Source organism: Diorhabda sublineata, chromosome 2 (genome assembly GCF_026230105.1).
Source record: "Diorhabda sublineata isolate icDioSubl1.1 chromosome 2, icDioSubl1.1, whole genome shotgun sequence".
NCBI lineage: Eukaryota > Metazoa > Arthropoda > Insecta > Coleoptera > Chrysomelidae > Diorhabda > Diorhabda sublineata.
The window spans coordinates 5638754-5656446 of record NC_079475.1 but is presented as its reverse complement, the minus strand read 5'-3'; the positions used below and the strand labels follow the sequence as shown (position 1 = coordinate 5656446).

General features: G+C 31.6%; 1 protein-coding gene across 1 annotated transcript in view; it reads left to right on the top strand.

The window, feature by feature from the left end:
- The window catches only part of LOC130453365 (homeobox protein six1-like), a 63219-nt gene extending 46398 nt beyond the window's left edge, over positions 1 to 16821 (top strand). The window contains exon 5 of the mRNA XM_056793068.1: positions 15405 to 16821. Coding sequence (XP_056649046.1) covers positions 15405 to 15612 — 208 coding nt within the window. The 3' untranslated portion in view covers positions 15613 to 16821. The remainder of the gene's footprint in view (positions 1 to 15404) is intronic.
- The last annotated feature ends 872 nt before the right edge of the window (positions 16822 to 17693 follow it).

Genomic DNA, 17693 nt, shown 5'->3' with positions numbered 1-17693 from the left:
TTTTTCTGCTGTTGCAGTATAGAGCAAAGCTTAACATTCGATGTGGCTCTATCAAAATTTACTTCCAGATACAATGAACTTATAAAAGACAAACAACCGCATCCCTCCCATTGAAACAAAAACATATGGATTGTTAATTTCTGTATAATTTTTTGCAAGCTAGCACTTCATTTATGTTCAGTTATGTCTTAGAATTTTTTTCAAAAAGGGACTTGCGTTCTCCTAATGTTTGTTTCGAGTAGAATTTTTGGCAGTAAATCATGTATTATTACAACTTACGTTATTTCTTATCCTCTGTAAGAACAACAACCTGGTAAACTTTGTCAGCAACTGAACAATCTGTGAGAAAAATTCAAAATCCACAATTGTGTATTGTTATCAAAATAGTAACAATCTTATTTAATATGTTATATAAGAATATACATGGTGTCCCACGACGAGTTAAAACTATTTGTATATGGCAAAATACTTATAGTAAAACCATGAAAATTTCTAGGTTTGTGTTTTCGGATATGATCTTGTTAACTAAAATATTTTTAAAAAGTTACAGAAAACATTTAATATCTGGGTAATGGTAAGGTTTAGGTATAGAAAAGTATACATGAATTTGCCTTATGTTTTACAACTGAATACATTAAAATAGAAAAACCGGGTGGTTCTATTTAAAAAAATAAAGAAATTTGATATTTATGAAGTTAAACTTTGAACACTTTTTGTACACACCCTGTATTAAATGAAACATTTTTCAACATAGATTCAAATACGTCGCACATAGATCGTTTTTCAGGATTTAGGCGGTCAAAATTATTTTATGTGATATTTATATTACAAAATAGTTACATAAAAAGAATTCTGTGTTTGGAATAACTTATCGAAATTATTTGTTGGTGCACGGTGGTTAGGCGCACCTACTTGTGATTTTTTATCAAAAAATATTTTATTCGAGATCGTAGTTGATTTCAAAGTGTTTTTTAATATTATATTGAAAATACATATGACATACTCACGGCTTTCCCCAAGGAGGGACAGCTGTCTACGTTTTAGTAATACTTTCAGGTATGTATTATTAAATAAAAAAAAGTTTATTTTGTTCTAATAAGTAAGTAAATATATTATATTATTAAAAGGATCTTTACATTCGTTATACAATATTAAAGTTACATAAGCTAAATAGATAATCACTAAAAATAATCAGTCATACATTGGAGACTTATTCATCTACATTTAAATTTTCGCCGCTTTCATCAATTTCCATTGGTCGGTTTGGCTCAGCAGGAATTAATAGCTGCATTGTCTCAGGCAAAAATAATTTTGAAGCGGTTTTTTTGGTCTTTCTCATGGAACTAATAAATGGGTCGGATGTTAATAGTAACCTATGATAATTATCTAAGTTGCATTCTTACCCCGAAAACTTGCGAGCAAAGTTTAGGCGATAAGACCTAAAATGTTTATTGCGGGCCTCAGCAGCTTCTTCCGAAAGTTGCCCTATCGGCAACAACGAATTTTCTATTATTGAAGCTCCATGAATTAAGACTTATGCATCGTTGGAATCAAAGGATGCCAGCCATATAACTCAACATGTAGTTTCACAGTTTCAATGGCGTATTTATCATATTTTGCTATTTCAATCTTATGGCCGCTTGATATGGCTTCTCATATCACTTTTAATCTAATAATCAAGTCATAACTTATCCCAGAGATTTCTGCAGCCAATTCAGGGTTCTCGAAGAATCTTCTGCTTGTATTTCCATCGTTTGTGTTTCCGAAGTTACTTTTCGGCATATCGACTAAGAGACCTGTCTCCTCTCTAAATCTTTGCTGAATATCAAGTTTCTTCTGCTCTTTTAGATTTTTTCTTCTTCGGTTCGTCTCTCGCGATATTTTTTCACGGGCAATTTATATGCTAAATGCAGCACACTTTCGAATATCCGGATTCTTGCATGTAACACGGAAAGGCCAAATTCAAGAGCTTCAGGGCATACATCATTTTTTTTGTTAAATCATTAAAATCTTTTGATGTAGCTCAACATATATAACATCTGCTGGTCGATTTGGTGTCTGTAGCTGCATTGCAGACCTTTCCGTCAACCATAGTCATTTTAAAACTATGTTGAAAAAAAAATTCTCTCCATTGAGGTCAACTTTCGTCAAGTTTAATGAGTTTACACTATTCTTTACATAATTGATTTCTTCTTTTGTGATGTCCGTAGATTCTTTTACGAATCTAAATCTTATTGGACGGCAATATCTAGGTGAAGATGGAGTTGGATTTTGCCACACGATTTTACTTTTATCCTCACCACAAACAATTCGTAGAGGCACAAATAAGCTTATAAAAATATTAGCATCAGATTCATCTTCGTTTGAAAGCCTGTGTTTACACTGGGCTTGTTGAGAGCCGTCACAACCCCATTTACAGATTAACAGCAACGAGTTCCTTTCAACGGCATCAAGGGTGAGTAAGACTTCTTCTAAGAAGAGGGATAATCTGGTTACAGTGTGATCCAACAAAGATTGTAGGTTTCCTTCTGCGCAGGTAGACGTCACTCGTAATGACTCCTTGGGTGGGTAGCAATCTTCTTAGGCCTTTAATAATAATACTATCTTCTGGTCAAATCGGCTTCAACAAACATTGTCAGTGCTTGCAGAGGAGTAAGGGGCTCTATTTCTTTAGACTTTGAATGTCTGTTTTTTCAATCACTGGCAGACGCAGAAGAATTTGTAATGTCTTTTAAAACAGTAGACGCGTTTCTTTTTCCTTCTGTTTGTAAAATTACTTGTGCCGCGTGAACAATTACTTATTCGTCGTAAGATGCGCGGACTTTTCTTCTCTTTGTTCTTTCGCTAGATTCGGTAAAAGATTTGGTAGGTCGTCCTGGCCTTTGATGCGTGTCTACGGGGATCTCAAATGTTCCTTCCAACCAAGAATTATTGGCCGCCAAAAAGTTTTCAAGTACTCTATGCGCCCGAGACCTCCTCTTTATCAAATAACATTTAAAATACGAAAACTTCTTTTTTATCACATTTTTATGTTCTTCTGTGTCCCCGTAACACACGAGTAAATAATTTTCTAAATATTTAATTTTTTCATTTATCGATAATGAATGTTACTCGTTCATTTTATTGAAGAGATATTTACGAGTCAATATTTTCACCCCCGAGCAGCCAGGTGAACCTATAACAATAAAAAAATAATATTAACACAAAAACATAAAATCCGATTTTTTCCTATTTTTGTCAAAAAAATTTCAAACTCGTTTATGTTTAAAACTAGCAGCTGATTTTAAGCAGTTTTCTTTATAAGACTTTATACTATATAATGAAATCAAAAATGTAACTCGGAAAGGTGCGGAAGTAAAGTTTTTTTTCGATTGAAATTGAAAAATAAAGAAAAAACATTTCTAAAAAAGGGTATTATTGACGGCTCATTAAGTCATTTATTGACAATATATTTAATACAATTTCATATTAATTTAATAAAGGCTTACCTGTATTATTGGTATCCATCACTTAAACAAGCAAATATGACACGACACATAAAATATTCACCGAAGAAAATGATATACGAAAAGGGCGTCAAGAACTTTCACGTGCAGTAAGTGCGACAATCAAGTTTCGACTAGTAATGCAGCGCGCTCGCGCAATCTTGGGATGTGGGTGGGGTTGGTTATTGTTCGTCAGGTAGTCTACTATTCCAGGAAAAAAATTGTTTGTCATTAGTCAATTATTGGAATTTCGACTTATGGCCGTCTAATTCCTAGAAATCTACGTATCCGACGCACATACGTGCTTGCTAAAAGCAACCAAATAGAAACCATTTTCATATCTTTATGTGTATCCTCGTAAAAAATAATTAATAAGGGTCTGCAATTATCAAATTAAAAAAAAATTATATCTCAAAAATTTATTGATATACATGTGTGTTCCATTTAAAGTAACAAAGTCGGCCAACTTTGAAAATATTTTATCCGAAAACCCAAACGTAGAAATTTTCATGATTTTACTATAAGTATTTTGCGCTGCCAAGTAATGTTTGTACTGAAAGGGATCCGAGGGTTAAAAAAGTTTGGGAACTTTTAGCTTATAGGAATGTGTAATAATTTTCTTAGTTCCGGACATAAAAATAAACTATAGGTCAATAACTAGGTTATATTAAACTATAAAATATTTTTATTAATAATTAGAACAAAATAAAATTCAATTCAAGGCAGCCATATTGGAGATGCTGTTTGACACGTTGTTTTACAATGTAGTTATAAGCTTATTCTCGGTAGGTGCACTGGTAGAACTAGTTCAAGAAGTGTACACTAAAGCGTTCTTTGTAGCAGAACCTGCGCTAGAGTCGATGTTTTTAGTAGCAGTGCAAGAGAACTAGTTCACCCAGTTCATTGTATTGCTTGCTTGAATTTAGTGTCAGTTCAGTCAGTGCAATAAGTGTAATTTGGAACCGGTGGCACTACATCTTCGTCATCGGATGAATGTAAAATATCAAAAAGTACTAAATCGTTTTCCATTATTGTTGATACTACAAAGCCTGAATCACATCAAATAACCTCAAATACAACAATCATCAAATACTCCATTGCTCTCTGAACTATATCGTTCTTTGTATCCGATCGAACTAATACTATACACTCGCGGAGTGGCCTGCACTAGTCCAGTTCAGTACAGTTCCAGAGCAGCTATCAAGAACAAACCTTTTGTCTTAACGTAATATAATTTTACGATTTTAGTATAACAAAAATATACTAACTAACAATCAACGAATAAATTTAATCTCTTTTTCATCTATTATACGTTCAAATAATTCCATTAGATTTAAATATTAAAACAGTATTACATTCATAGTTATTCAGTTTCAAGGAACCCAGTAATACGCGACGTAGTGTTAAAATTAACTTATGACTCAGTAAACCGACACCCGATACGAGTATTTGTGGTATATCTACATACACACACACACACACACACACTCACACACACACACACACACACACACACACACATCTGGTTCGCGTTTCTATTATATCCCCGTACAAACCAAATCGGAATTATTTGTACAACAAATTGTAAACTAGAAAAAGAGTTGTTGTATTAAATATTTCAAATAATTTATGAACTACATTGTAATTTATTTATATAAACAAATAATTAATATTGAAAGCTCACAAGAAAAGACACCATAACCTCAAACTAGTAACTGGTAGGAGTGAGTGGGGAATGTAATATAAAGTAACCTTCAATAGTTTGTGGTATGATTTGTAAGTGAAATGAATACTCAATAACATACTGTATAATTAGTATGAAGGATAAAGAGGAAGAAGAGTATCTCAAATGGGAGAAAAGTGTGCAGTTGTTTGAAAATTTTCCAGAATGGCAGTGGCGTAGAAGTATGAATGTATCGATTGTAGATGAATTGAAGTATGTCGAATTGAATAATTTAATAACATAGTTAATTATTGAATGTCAACAACTATATAAGAAAGTGTGAAAAGTTGTACAGAGCGCCACCTTTAATTAACACATTTTAATCGACGCTTTTTGACATGTTATACAAATTGTTCTCAACTTTCCATAACAATTTCTATTGCAAATAAGTCAAAAGTGGTCTAATACAATTTTATAGATAATTTTTATCCAAACATTTTTTCGTTTTGACATTTCCTTCATATTTTGTTGAGATTTTTTCAAAAAACTGATTTTTGAGGTAGCTTTCCCTGATTTTTCAACCACCTAAATATATTTCCATTCCCCCCTTTAAATATAAACACTACTTGTATATTCAAATAAAGTTTATCACTAGCAATAAACAGACTACATGACAACACTGCACCACGAATAGATAACAAATTATGAATAACTACATGAAAATCTATAAATTACCGTAATACGCCGAGTTAGAAAATTGAAAACGATGTTGTCTTAACGTAACCTAACCTAACTATTAGTATGTTGTATTTTTTGTTCTAAATGTTCTACAGAAATCTGACAACGTAGTTATATATGTTCAGCGTACGGCCCCCTCATGGCAACCATTGATTTTAATAATTTTAACGATGGATTGATTTTAAATACAAACAATTATGAATACATATGCTAAATATAACTTTTTAAATATTTTTATGAGATTTTTTCACAGTACATCATTCGTAAGTGCTTCTTCATTCGTGGATGACAATTAGATCGGACTAATACGATTTTAACGTACATTTTTTTCTTAAATTGTACAATGAAAAGAGAGTTAGATCAATTAATCTAATACTATTTGCAAGTATTTGTCAAATTTCCATTTTTTTATCGGCAGAATCTTATTGGTTAATCCCAATGTCGTATATTTCACGTTATTATGAAAATGGCATTTGGAGTTTTCATGTCTTTTTGTTTTCAAAGTTAATTTCTCAACATTTCTGTCCAAGCTTTATCATAATCAAATTCTTGATTGAATTTCCTTGTGTAGGTTTTTCCCTTACTTACAACAATTTTTTCTATAATATTTTTGCAAAATAACCCATCTCTCTCTTTTCTTTTCTTAGTTTGAATCTTTACAAATTTATTTTATAGTATATTGTTATACTATTTATGTAAAATTATTTTTTCTATTCTCAATTTTTTTGAAAGCCCTGTAACACAAAAGCGCTTATATACTAACCGCCCAATTCATATTCAACTTTGTGCGACAGGTAGTTTCTTAGCTTTTACTTATTTGTACCTAAACAAAGTTAAATGCGAATTGAAACATCTGTGATTGCTTGACAAACATATGTGCAACACTTGACTCACACACATACTTCGTGGGGTGTCGGTAAATTAAAAAGAACAACAACCTTCAAAAAGGTCCCAAAAATTGTTTATTCAGTCATTAGTGTTCCCTACTGGATTGGGAAACTGATTTCTTTGAATTGTTCTTCACTGGATGGGTTCTTACCATTAGACAATTACTTTTTTGTACTAACATCGGTATTTTAAGTAATCGGTAGTTTTATTTTCCCATTTAGAAATAAAAAATACAGTGTGTCCTTTCGTAGGAAAATAGATGATATAAAAAAAAATTTGTTGAATAATAGCAAGTTATGTTAACTTTATGAACAAATCAAAATAAACAAAAAACTGCTAATATTAGAAATGAGTTAAATATTCTGAGTACGTTTTCAAAAACTAATAATCGCTCGTACGTTTAGGTACACCTTGTATAATCTGACGTCATCGTCTGTAGTTTTGTCGAGTCACAACAACCATTAAATTGAAGTCCCCAAGTAATTTCTACTAAAAGTATATCAAGTGCTATTAGTTACGTACCTACTGGCGACTAGGTACGAGTTCATTAAATTGGCAATTACTGCCCTTCTTACGAACCCGAAATTAATGTAAGGTAGGCGTGTATGTATAACCCACTATTTACTATTTTTTTCTTCTTTTAATAGTTTATCAAAAATCACACGTGTTCAATGGAAAAATAAAGATTATTATAAGGTAATAAACAATTTTGATAATTGAATAATAAAAAATGCAATATTATATGTTGTTTACATATTATACAGAGTGTTCCGGATTCAAAAAATTCAAGAGTAAGAAGATGACGTGAAAATAATGCAGAGACATAAAAAAAATTCTCAAACGACCCTCTAGTTATAGGCATTTAAAGTTGCGAAATCAGAAATTATATGTAAGTATATTTTCTAAATTATACTATGGTTAACAATTCGTAACTTTCACAGGGACAACCTGTACAATCTAAAAATAGCAAAAATGCATTTTTCAATCGATTATTTAATTATTTATTCCGTCAAACACACGACATGGACAGGTAATTATTCATTAAAAATTCATCTACAATTTAGAACATATACTTAAATAAAAGTTGATTTCGCAACTTTGAAGGCCTATAACTCAGGTTATCTAGTCACTACCGAATTTTGTACGTCTAGCCCCATTGTATATCATTTAAACTTTTGGTAATTATACACTTTCACGGTCACCTGGTTTTTTGGCTCTAGAAAATCGAAAAATGGATGGATTTTAATGATCTTGGTCTCAAAATGTTCCATTTTACGGCGGATTTATAAAAAAAATTAGTAGAAATAGATGGAATGAAAATTTCTCATAGTTTTACTGTTTTAAATCGTAAAAAAAAACGGTTTTGCAAAATAATCCTTTACAAAAAATTATGGTAATTATACACATTTTTCGATTTTCTAGAGCCAACCTAACCTAATCTAACCTAACCTAACAAAAAACTAATAAGTGTATAATTACCCTTATGGTATACCATAAGGGTAATTATACACTTTCGCGGTCACCTGGTTTTTTGGTTAGGTTAGGTTAGGTTAGGTTAGGTTGGCTCTAGAAAATCGAAAAATGGATGGATTTTAATGATCTTGGTCTCAAAATGTTCCATTTTACGGCGGATTTATAAAAAAAATTAGTAGAAATAGCTGGAATGAAAATTTCTCATAGTTTTACTGTTTTAAATCGTAAAAAAAACGGTTTTGCAAAATAATCGTTTACAAAAAATTATGGTAATTATACACTTTCGCGGTCACCTGGTTTTTTGGCTCTAGAAAATCGAAAAATGGATGGATTTTAATGATCTTGGTCTCAAAATGTTTCATTTTAAGCTATAAAAACTGAAAAAATCATTCTTTTTGGATTTTTTTTTAAATTGTTTATTAATTTATGTAGAATACAAAAAAATATAAGAACTTTATCTGATAATAAGATAATTTTTTGTAAAGGATTATTTTGCAAAATCGTTTTTTTTTACGATTTAAAACAGTAAAACTATGAGAAATTTTCATTCCAGCTATTTCTACTAATTTTTTTTATAAATCCGCCGTAAAATGGAACATTTTGACACCAAGATCATTAAAATCCATCCATTTTTCGATTTTCTAGAGCCAAAAAACCAGGTGACCGTGAAAGTGTATAATTATCAAACTTTTAAACAAAAATCCGTTTTTGAAAGTTTGTGATTTGTAAATGTAAATAGATATCCAGAAATATCTGTTTTGTTATTATGGCAAAAAACTACACGAATCAAGTATACATAAAATGAAAACAACCTTTTTCTAAGATTTTCAGTACAACAAAATACACTTGATAATTTTTATATCACTCTTAATGCATAATCAGTTTGTTAAAATAACTAATTTTATATATAAACTTCGAATTCAAACGAAAAGAAAACAACAAAACTTGGAAACTTAAAACGTTGACAGTATTCTTATTCTTCTTTTCTTCTTACACGCTAGTTAAAAGAATCATTGAATAAAATGTAAAGGAAGGGGCAATAAAAAAAAGTGCCCAGGATTGTTGTTGCAAATGGCGGACGATAATATCCGTTTTACTATAGGGGTGCTATATAAAAATTATTCTATAGCAAATAATATAAAAAAAGAACACTTTTTATGCTTTTCAAATGGTGAATTATCATATCTTTTGTCTTTAAATTATCGATAACGCTTATAATTACTATTATCTTGTTGCGCAGTGTTTGGATCGGCGGAGGTGTCTCCAAAACTTATAATTTGAACGCACCAACAGGTGTAGAAAAACGTTGACCTCACAATTTATTATTGATCTGCGGGAAAAAAAAAACAAATCATTGGATGCCAAACAACGACTGTATGGCAAATGACCCATCAATTCGATGCTTTGACTTGAAAAACGTTACTGTTTGAACTGAAGTGTGAGAGTTGACATTGTAGTGGAAAATGATTCGTCTTCTACGATTGGTTCTCCTGATTTTTTCAAACACTTCTGACAAACAAAGGCTGGTATACCATTCAGAATTGATCATTCTACGTTGCTCTAATGGAACGGTGGCGACATGTCCAGCGACCATTTTCCTCGTGCGCCAAAAAGTTTTGTTGAATTATGCTCGACATGGAAAACTCATACAGTCGATTGTTGTTTAATTTTGGATTCATACGCATAGATCCTGTCAAATTATGCGGTATCCAATGCGAACACATCTACTTGACAGCCAAATTTTCATACAATATTAAATGTTTGCGAATGGAACTATTGCCTAAGTGTGCTGCAATCTTACAGTATGTCACATGACGATATTGCAATATCAGTTTACGCACAGCATCGATGTTTTGAACCTTGAACAAGGTGAATGTTTCAAATATCTGTAAACAATTCAAATAGCACTCGTATTACAACACGTTCTGAGTACGCTCACCATTAAAAATGTCAAACTTTATGATGGCAATGTCAGATTTGACATATCAGTGTTGCCATATCTCAAAACTTAAGTAACAACTCTAATCTATTCTACGTAAATGACAACGTGGCAACAATGCAAAATATTAGTTAAATGTCTATTACTGATTATGGTTATTTGTTAACTATCTACTATTTACAACATACCTTGTATATTATAATGAATTATATTAACAAGAAATAGATGAAATTTGAAATACTATTTAGTACCTTGTATTTATAAAAATTATGTCAAAAAGTATATGGAACACTCGGTTTATTATTTGATGTACTTTATTCAGACAGGGAACGTTTCGCCTCTTACCCTACACTACCCGCACACTTGGGGTTGAAGGAGAAACTAAATAATGGAGTATATGTAGAAACGTTGATATCATATTTCATCAAAACAACGTTGTCTGTTTAGACATCATTCTTGCCTGTCACAATAGGTCATTGGCTTGATAATTTACTATTTAGTTTTGAGGAAATTTTCCAATTTTTCAATCATAAACGTATTGTATTAAAGCAATTTTAAAATTTATAGTAGAATAATAAATTGAATACTCATGAAATTAATTAATATATTCGTCAAACAATGTACAAAGAATTTTATAATTTATTGTTTGGCAAAATAGTAACAAGAACAACATGAATTGAAAGTTTGTGAACTGTTTCCGGGACAATTTTTTTGACATTTGGTTAATAGCAAGTACTTTGTCCAGATATTGCGCAGAAAATATTACTTAAACGCTTCCAAAAACCATTCCAAGAACGGTCCAGATTAGCAGGTTAAAACGAACCTTTAGTCACGCAAATGTATGTTTGGTTGCCTATAGTTGTTCTTCTCATTGAATTTAAAGTGAAGGAAGGATAGCTACCATTTATATTCGTAGAGCATTAGAGAAACGTAGAACGGTCAATTCTGAATAGCACATCAAATTAGGGAAACCAATCGCAGAAAACGAATTATTCTCCTCTACGACAACGCGAGCTCTCAAATATCAGCTTAAACAAAAACAGTCAAAACATCGAACTTATTATGTCAACTGCCTTACAGTCCTTGTTTGGCACTTAATGATTCCTTCTTATTCCTACAAATCAAATATAAATTGCGAGGTCAACTTTTTCTACACCTAAAGAAGCGATTGATGTGTTCAAATTAATGTTTTGGAGGTACCTAAATAGAATTGGAAACAATGCATGCAAATGAACTTATTGTTTTATTTTTCTATTTCAAAACTTAAGTAGTAACAATCGTACTTTACTACTCAATAATTAATTGATTGTAAAATTTTATATTATAAAATTTTGAGAACAATAAATCTTACAACACCGCATATGGATACCACACGGCTGCCAACGTTTAGAATGTAATTTCCCCAAGTACACGAGTAATGATTTCGGTTACTATATTGTTACAACAATTGTCAAAATTTCGAACATTTTCTAAAATAGTTACGTGTATATAAAACCGCAGCGATTTTTCATGAGAATATTTATCAACAGGATGCCTGAATACTTTTAATATATCGAATTTCATCAGGGATTCTCTTTCTGTTCCTACTCGAGTAATTTGATATCTTTTCCTTCATCCAATATGGAAGAAACACTACACACAACCGTTATTATCTATACATTACCATACAAACTTAATTTCTTTATTTAATGTGATTACTATATTTTCATAATATTTATATAAAATTTTAAATCGAAATATATATGAATTATTAGAAATAAGTCGGGAGCCGTAGTCACGTCACTTTGTCTAGTGACATTGAATATGCAATTTTAATTATTCTGGTGTTTTCAATCTTCATTTTACTCTTCTTCTTTAATTGTACTTATTAAGGTGACATTTTAACAACGTTGCCAGACTTTGAAATTATTATGTAGAGTGAAGAAATATAGAGAAACAAGATAAATTGTATAAATAAAAGATCATTAAAATTTTTTTGGATATAACAAATAAAGAATAAAACTTCTATGATACTGTCAACAATTTCATATCTCTAGTCAGTAGACAACGAAAAAAAAATTATTCTGTTCCCAAATAAGTTCTATAGAATTCTATAGCTCGCAATTATTCAAAAATTACCAACAAATGTTATTATTAAAGAAAAATGAGTAAGTCGGAGCTTTTATTGAAAACAGCTTTTCCAAAAACAACAAAAAACGCAATAACCGCATAATCAACCAGCCTTATGTTTCAAAATGTCTGAAAAACTAACACCAAAAATTGGTTAAACGAAAAAATATCTAGTTCAACTTGGCGGAATACCATCCACAAATACTACTAAAGAAAGCCATGCATACATAATTGTCGACTGGTGTACAACATGGAAAATCAGCAACAACTCAAAGTAAACCCAAGTGTTAATCAGGAAGATATAAGAAGATAACGAGGATTTGGAGAGAGGAGAAATCAGTCACCAAATCTAAAACTATCTGGAAGTCATCTGGTACCAACAACTGAAGCATAAACATCGATTATTTAGTGATTATAAGATATAAAGCTGGATATGAAGACGAGATCGAGATCATCATCATCCCTTACATATATATATATATATATATATATATATATATATATATATATATATATATATATACATTTACCACGTGGGTAGTACCAGCAGATGGAGAAATAATGATCCACCTCAAAATTCAGTAAAGAGATCTAACCAGCAAGAAAAGAAAAATGTAAACAGAGAAGAAGAGGGATCACTCATTAGCACGGTTGTTAATCTCAAGATAAATGAGTAGAATTATTACAAGGAAGATGGAATTGAAGACTACACTCCACCTCATCAATGCCGTCATCTACTGTAAGAACTATACAACTAAGAGTCGTAAAAATATGCTCTAAATCTAGCAGAAAATCTGTTTGAGACCAGCAGTGCACACTACTTTATAATTTAGAAGCTGAACCAAAAAATAATTCAAGATATCGTAGGTAACATCAGCAAAAGAAGATCTGAAGAAATAATCAGCCACCTCGGCATTCAGATAAGAGACTTATGCCAGCAAGAAAAATGAAAATATACAAGAAGGATCACTTATTGAACCGCTTGCCGTTCTCTAGATAGAATGAAAGGATGTTGAGTTTGTGGAAGGTATTAAGAGAAAGATTCAAGTTGGAACTACATTGAGCTGCATCTCATCATCTAAAGCGTGGATTACAATACAACAATAGTCGTAAAAAGAAACTTTAAATCCAGCAGAAAATATGCCTAAAACAAGTAGTGTAAGTTTCTTGTTCAATTAGGAGCATAACCATGAGAACATTGAAGAAAAGATCAGCAGAAAAAGACTTGAAGATATAATGACCCACATCAACATTCAGATGGGAGAGATGACTGACTAGTATGGAAATTAGAGAAGAAGAATCACTTATTAGGTGGTTTGCTGATTTCTGAATAGATTAGCAGGATCTTGAATACGATCTACCCCAACATTCATGTGAGGGAGCTGACTGAACAGCAAGAAAAAAGAGAACAGAAAAGAAGGATGGATCACTTATTAGAGAGAGAAATGCTTTATTGTCAAAAAATTGTTACAATTTGTAAAAAAAGCTTGTAAAAACAAAAATAACTAAATAAAGATACAAATAAAATAAAATTTAAACGTATAACAAAATTATAGGTAATAGTAATAGGTAATAATTACAATATAAGCCGTATATAAGTCCATATCCAATGTTAAATCAGTACGCAGCATATCCGGAATTAAATATTATTATTAGAAGTCGTTTACTGACTAGAAGGCACTTTTCAGTAAATACGCTCTCAAATTATTGCGGAATGCGGGAAAAGATGATATCGATTTGATTTCAAATGGCAAGTGATTGTGCATTTTTTGAATTTTAAAATATTGAGCCCTTCAACTAATTCTGGAGTAGGTAGGTGAAGGTCGTGCTCCGCATTCCGCAAACGGATACAAAGATGATTAAGGGAGGAAGAATCAGAGTTTTTAATATTTTGAAGAAATCTTGGCAGTGAGTCCTGCTCTTTAGTCCTCTCTTTTGTAGTTAGAAGAATCGCTCAAATTGAGTCGCGCCACACATGCCCCAGAAGACATACTTACTTGTTTTGCAATTGCTGCAGTTTCTCTCATAGTTTTGCTATGTTCTGTACTTTTGTGTACTGAGGCTGGATTGCCACTTTCCGGAAAGTGAGTCAAGAGCTGTGTTCTGTCTTCATCGCTCTCCGTGAATCTGCCATCCGGTTTCCCCAGTGCCATGGTTGTATTGACTTTGCCCTTCTCCACGACTTTGTGAAGTCTTGAAGCTGCAGGTGTAGAGTCAAATATCCTCGAAGAATATTCTAATACTTTGTAGCTTTGCTTTTCTTACTTATTTGTTGTAGGCAGTGAGTTTTCTGGTGTAGCTCTGCCAGTCCTCGAAACACTTTGCTCTGTTAAAGAGGTCCCGTGTTTTAGATGATCATTCCGCCAGGGAGCATCGCTACCTTTTTTACTTTTTTATATGGGGCAACTCGTATGCATCGAGTGTGACCTCAATCACTTCTCTGAGATCTTGCTCCAGGCTCCTAAGTTATAATGTAGATTGATTTTATATGTTTCCCAATCGTTTTTTTTTTAGATTCCTACTTATTTCTGACTCAGTGAAATCTGTCTCTAGTCTGAACAAGATTATTCTATGATCATAGAGAGACGGCTCATTCGATACCCTCCAGTTTTATACCCGTTCTTTTAGGTTCGATATACTCAATGTTATGTCTAATTGAAGAAGCCTTATGTCTTAGATCATTCACAATGGATGATGGTTTTTCAGAAACATTTCGAGAATTGGCAGTCTCCTATTATAATAAATATCCTTGTGATAAATTTTTCTGTATAGTTTCTCGTAATTTTTGAAGAAGACAGTATCCGAGAATTTCTTCTCTTTGCAGAGATACGTAAACCTTTATTGGACCAGTGTTTATTTTATTTATTTTTATTACGCCTAAGGGAAAAAGAGAGAGCGCCTGCTAATCTCTACATTGGAACAGATGTTTCAATATGGTATTAAAAACGATGTAAAAAATTAGAAGATTATTTTTTCACTATTTCAATGTTTCAATTCTCGTCGACTGTTCGATTTGATCTACGAGTGTTTCATTTAATATTCGTACGACTGAATACGAATAATAGTGGAATGATGTTACCTCCAAATAATGATGATTTGTCTGTTTCAGTACTCAAACCAGTTCAGAAAAACCCCACCTCGATTCGAGTGGATCGGACAGTGAAAATGAAGGTCATAAAATGACGTACGCACCTAGCGGATTATTGCAAAATCAATTGAATCCTTATCAGACGATTACAGCGCCGACTCCTTATTCCTGTCAACCGATGTATCATCAAGGACCTCCTGAAATGCTTCAAGATTATCAAGCGTTGTGACAATGGTTAATCGTACCTCAAAGTTATCTCAACAGTGGCAATTTTTAGAAAGACTTTAGTTAAACTTACATAGAAATATTGTACAATGGGAATATTTGAAAGCGATTAAGAAAAAAATCCTTCTTTGAATATAAAACTTATATACTTATAACATTTTTGCTTCTATAATTGTTGCTATGAGTGAAAGTAACCCACAAAAAATGAAAATGGAGTGTTCTACAAAACCCTGATACATCAAAATAAATAATTAGCAAAATAAATTAACCTCCTTCTCATAAGATGGCGGTACTTTTCCGAGAAAGTACAGAGAAGTAGACCCCAAAATCCGATAATTTATCACTCGTTGGTAAGAATTTCACGTGGATTATTGTGTGTCAACCAATTTTTTCTAATATCTTTTCATATTTCCACTGGGATATTAAGCAGACTGCCAAAACATACACCACCTTGCGACAAACGAAGAAATCATCATATAAAGCATCAGACGCGAAGAAAAATCTACCGTTGGAGGATCACCTTGCCCCTTCCTTATTACCGCGATACATCAAAAGGGTAATAAATGGAAATTAAATAAAGGAAATTAAATGAAATCTTCGTAAGGCAGAGCTTGTACTAACCAAGAGTCTATTTAACTGCTAATTTAACAAATCTAAAACTTTTTACACAAGGCAACATCATAAAAACGTAAAAAATTTGAAAAAGTTAGGTTGGAATCATTAATTTCATATTAAAATGAAGTTTGAACTACTCGCAGATCGCCGATAATGTTTGTAGGTTCAGGTTTAAACTTGTAAAATTACGCTTTAGTCTGTTATAGCTCAATGGAGACTGTAAAAAAAATGATAAACGTCATAGTAGAAAGTTGCCAAATTGTGAAAATAATGTGGAGGTCTAAGAAATATAAAATCTTTGAGGTTACTTTGAATTTTGAGTTAAAAATTAAAAAAATTGAGATATTTATGAGATATAAAACGGTCAAATAGTAAGTATTATATCTAATTGATCTTTATCGCTTTCAAAATATTTCAAATATCGTTTTAAATAGTGACATCCCGCTTTTATTATGACCTTTTTCAAAAACACCTTCATTGTTTATATAATATTGCTGTGACTATATGAAAAACAAGTTTATGTTAATTTATAAAGTTTTGTTTACACTTTATGGAAAAAAAACACAAAGTTGAAAAAAAAATTAAATTTTTAACGAAATTTTGTTTTTTTTTACCCCTTGATGCAGTTATATTGACTGCTATCTCTTCTATACTCCCCAGCAAAAAATCTGTTAGGACTAACACCAAATTTTATGATTTCAATTTATGTAGTCCTATTCTTTTTGCATTGCAGTTATCAAAATAAAATAGAAATATTCCTTTTTCTCATTATTTCTTTTGAAAAATTGATAACTGATTTTTGTAAAAAACCATTTTCAAAATTCAAAAGCATTAAAAACGCTTTTTGATTATTTTTGAATCATTAAAAATAGCCATGGGTATATAGAATAGTCCTTTTAGATGTATATGTTAAAAAGTGACTAACAAGGAATCGCATTTCTAATTTAAGTTCAAATGTCACTTTGTGTCCTATTGGTTCGTTTTTAAAAAATTTTCCGTAGAAAAATATCGTTAATTTTACATTTTTTGTGATTGGTTTATTAGATATAAGGATAGTGATTTAAATCAACTATATACATGAGCGTTAGTATCTTCATTTGTTTCCCAATAATAAAATTGACAAAATTATACTAAAAATTATAATATAGTACAAAAAAAAGTAAATCAGTTGATTATTTTATTAATTTTCTAGTATTTTTCCTCCATTAGATTAAGTTAAAATTAATTATTACCTTCTAGACCCTATCAATTACGTTTTTTATTTTATACGTTCAAACTACCTTTAAGTAAAGGCCGTTTCATAAACTTGACTTTCCGTTTGCCATTGCCGTTCGCGCGTGACGTTTGCCGTTTGACTTTCGTAGTAAATTCTACACCCTAATAAAAAATTTTACGTTGCTGCCGTTAACCTAGAAATCTTGTTATCGTTTTTGGACGTGTGTACTGCTTTTTGTTGTCGTGATATTTCTG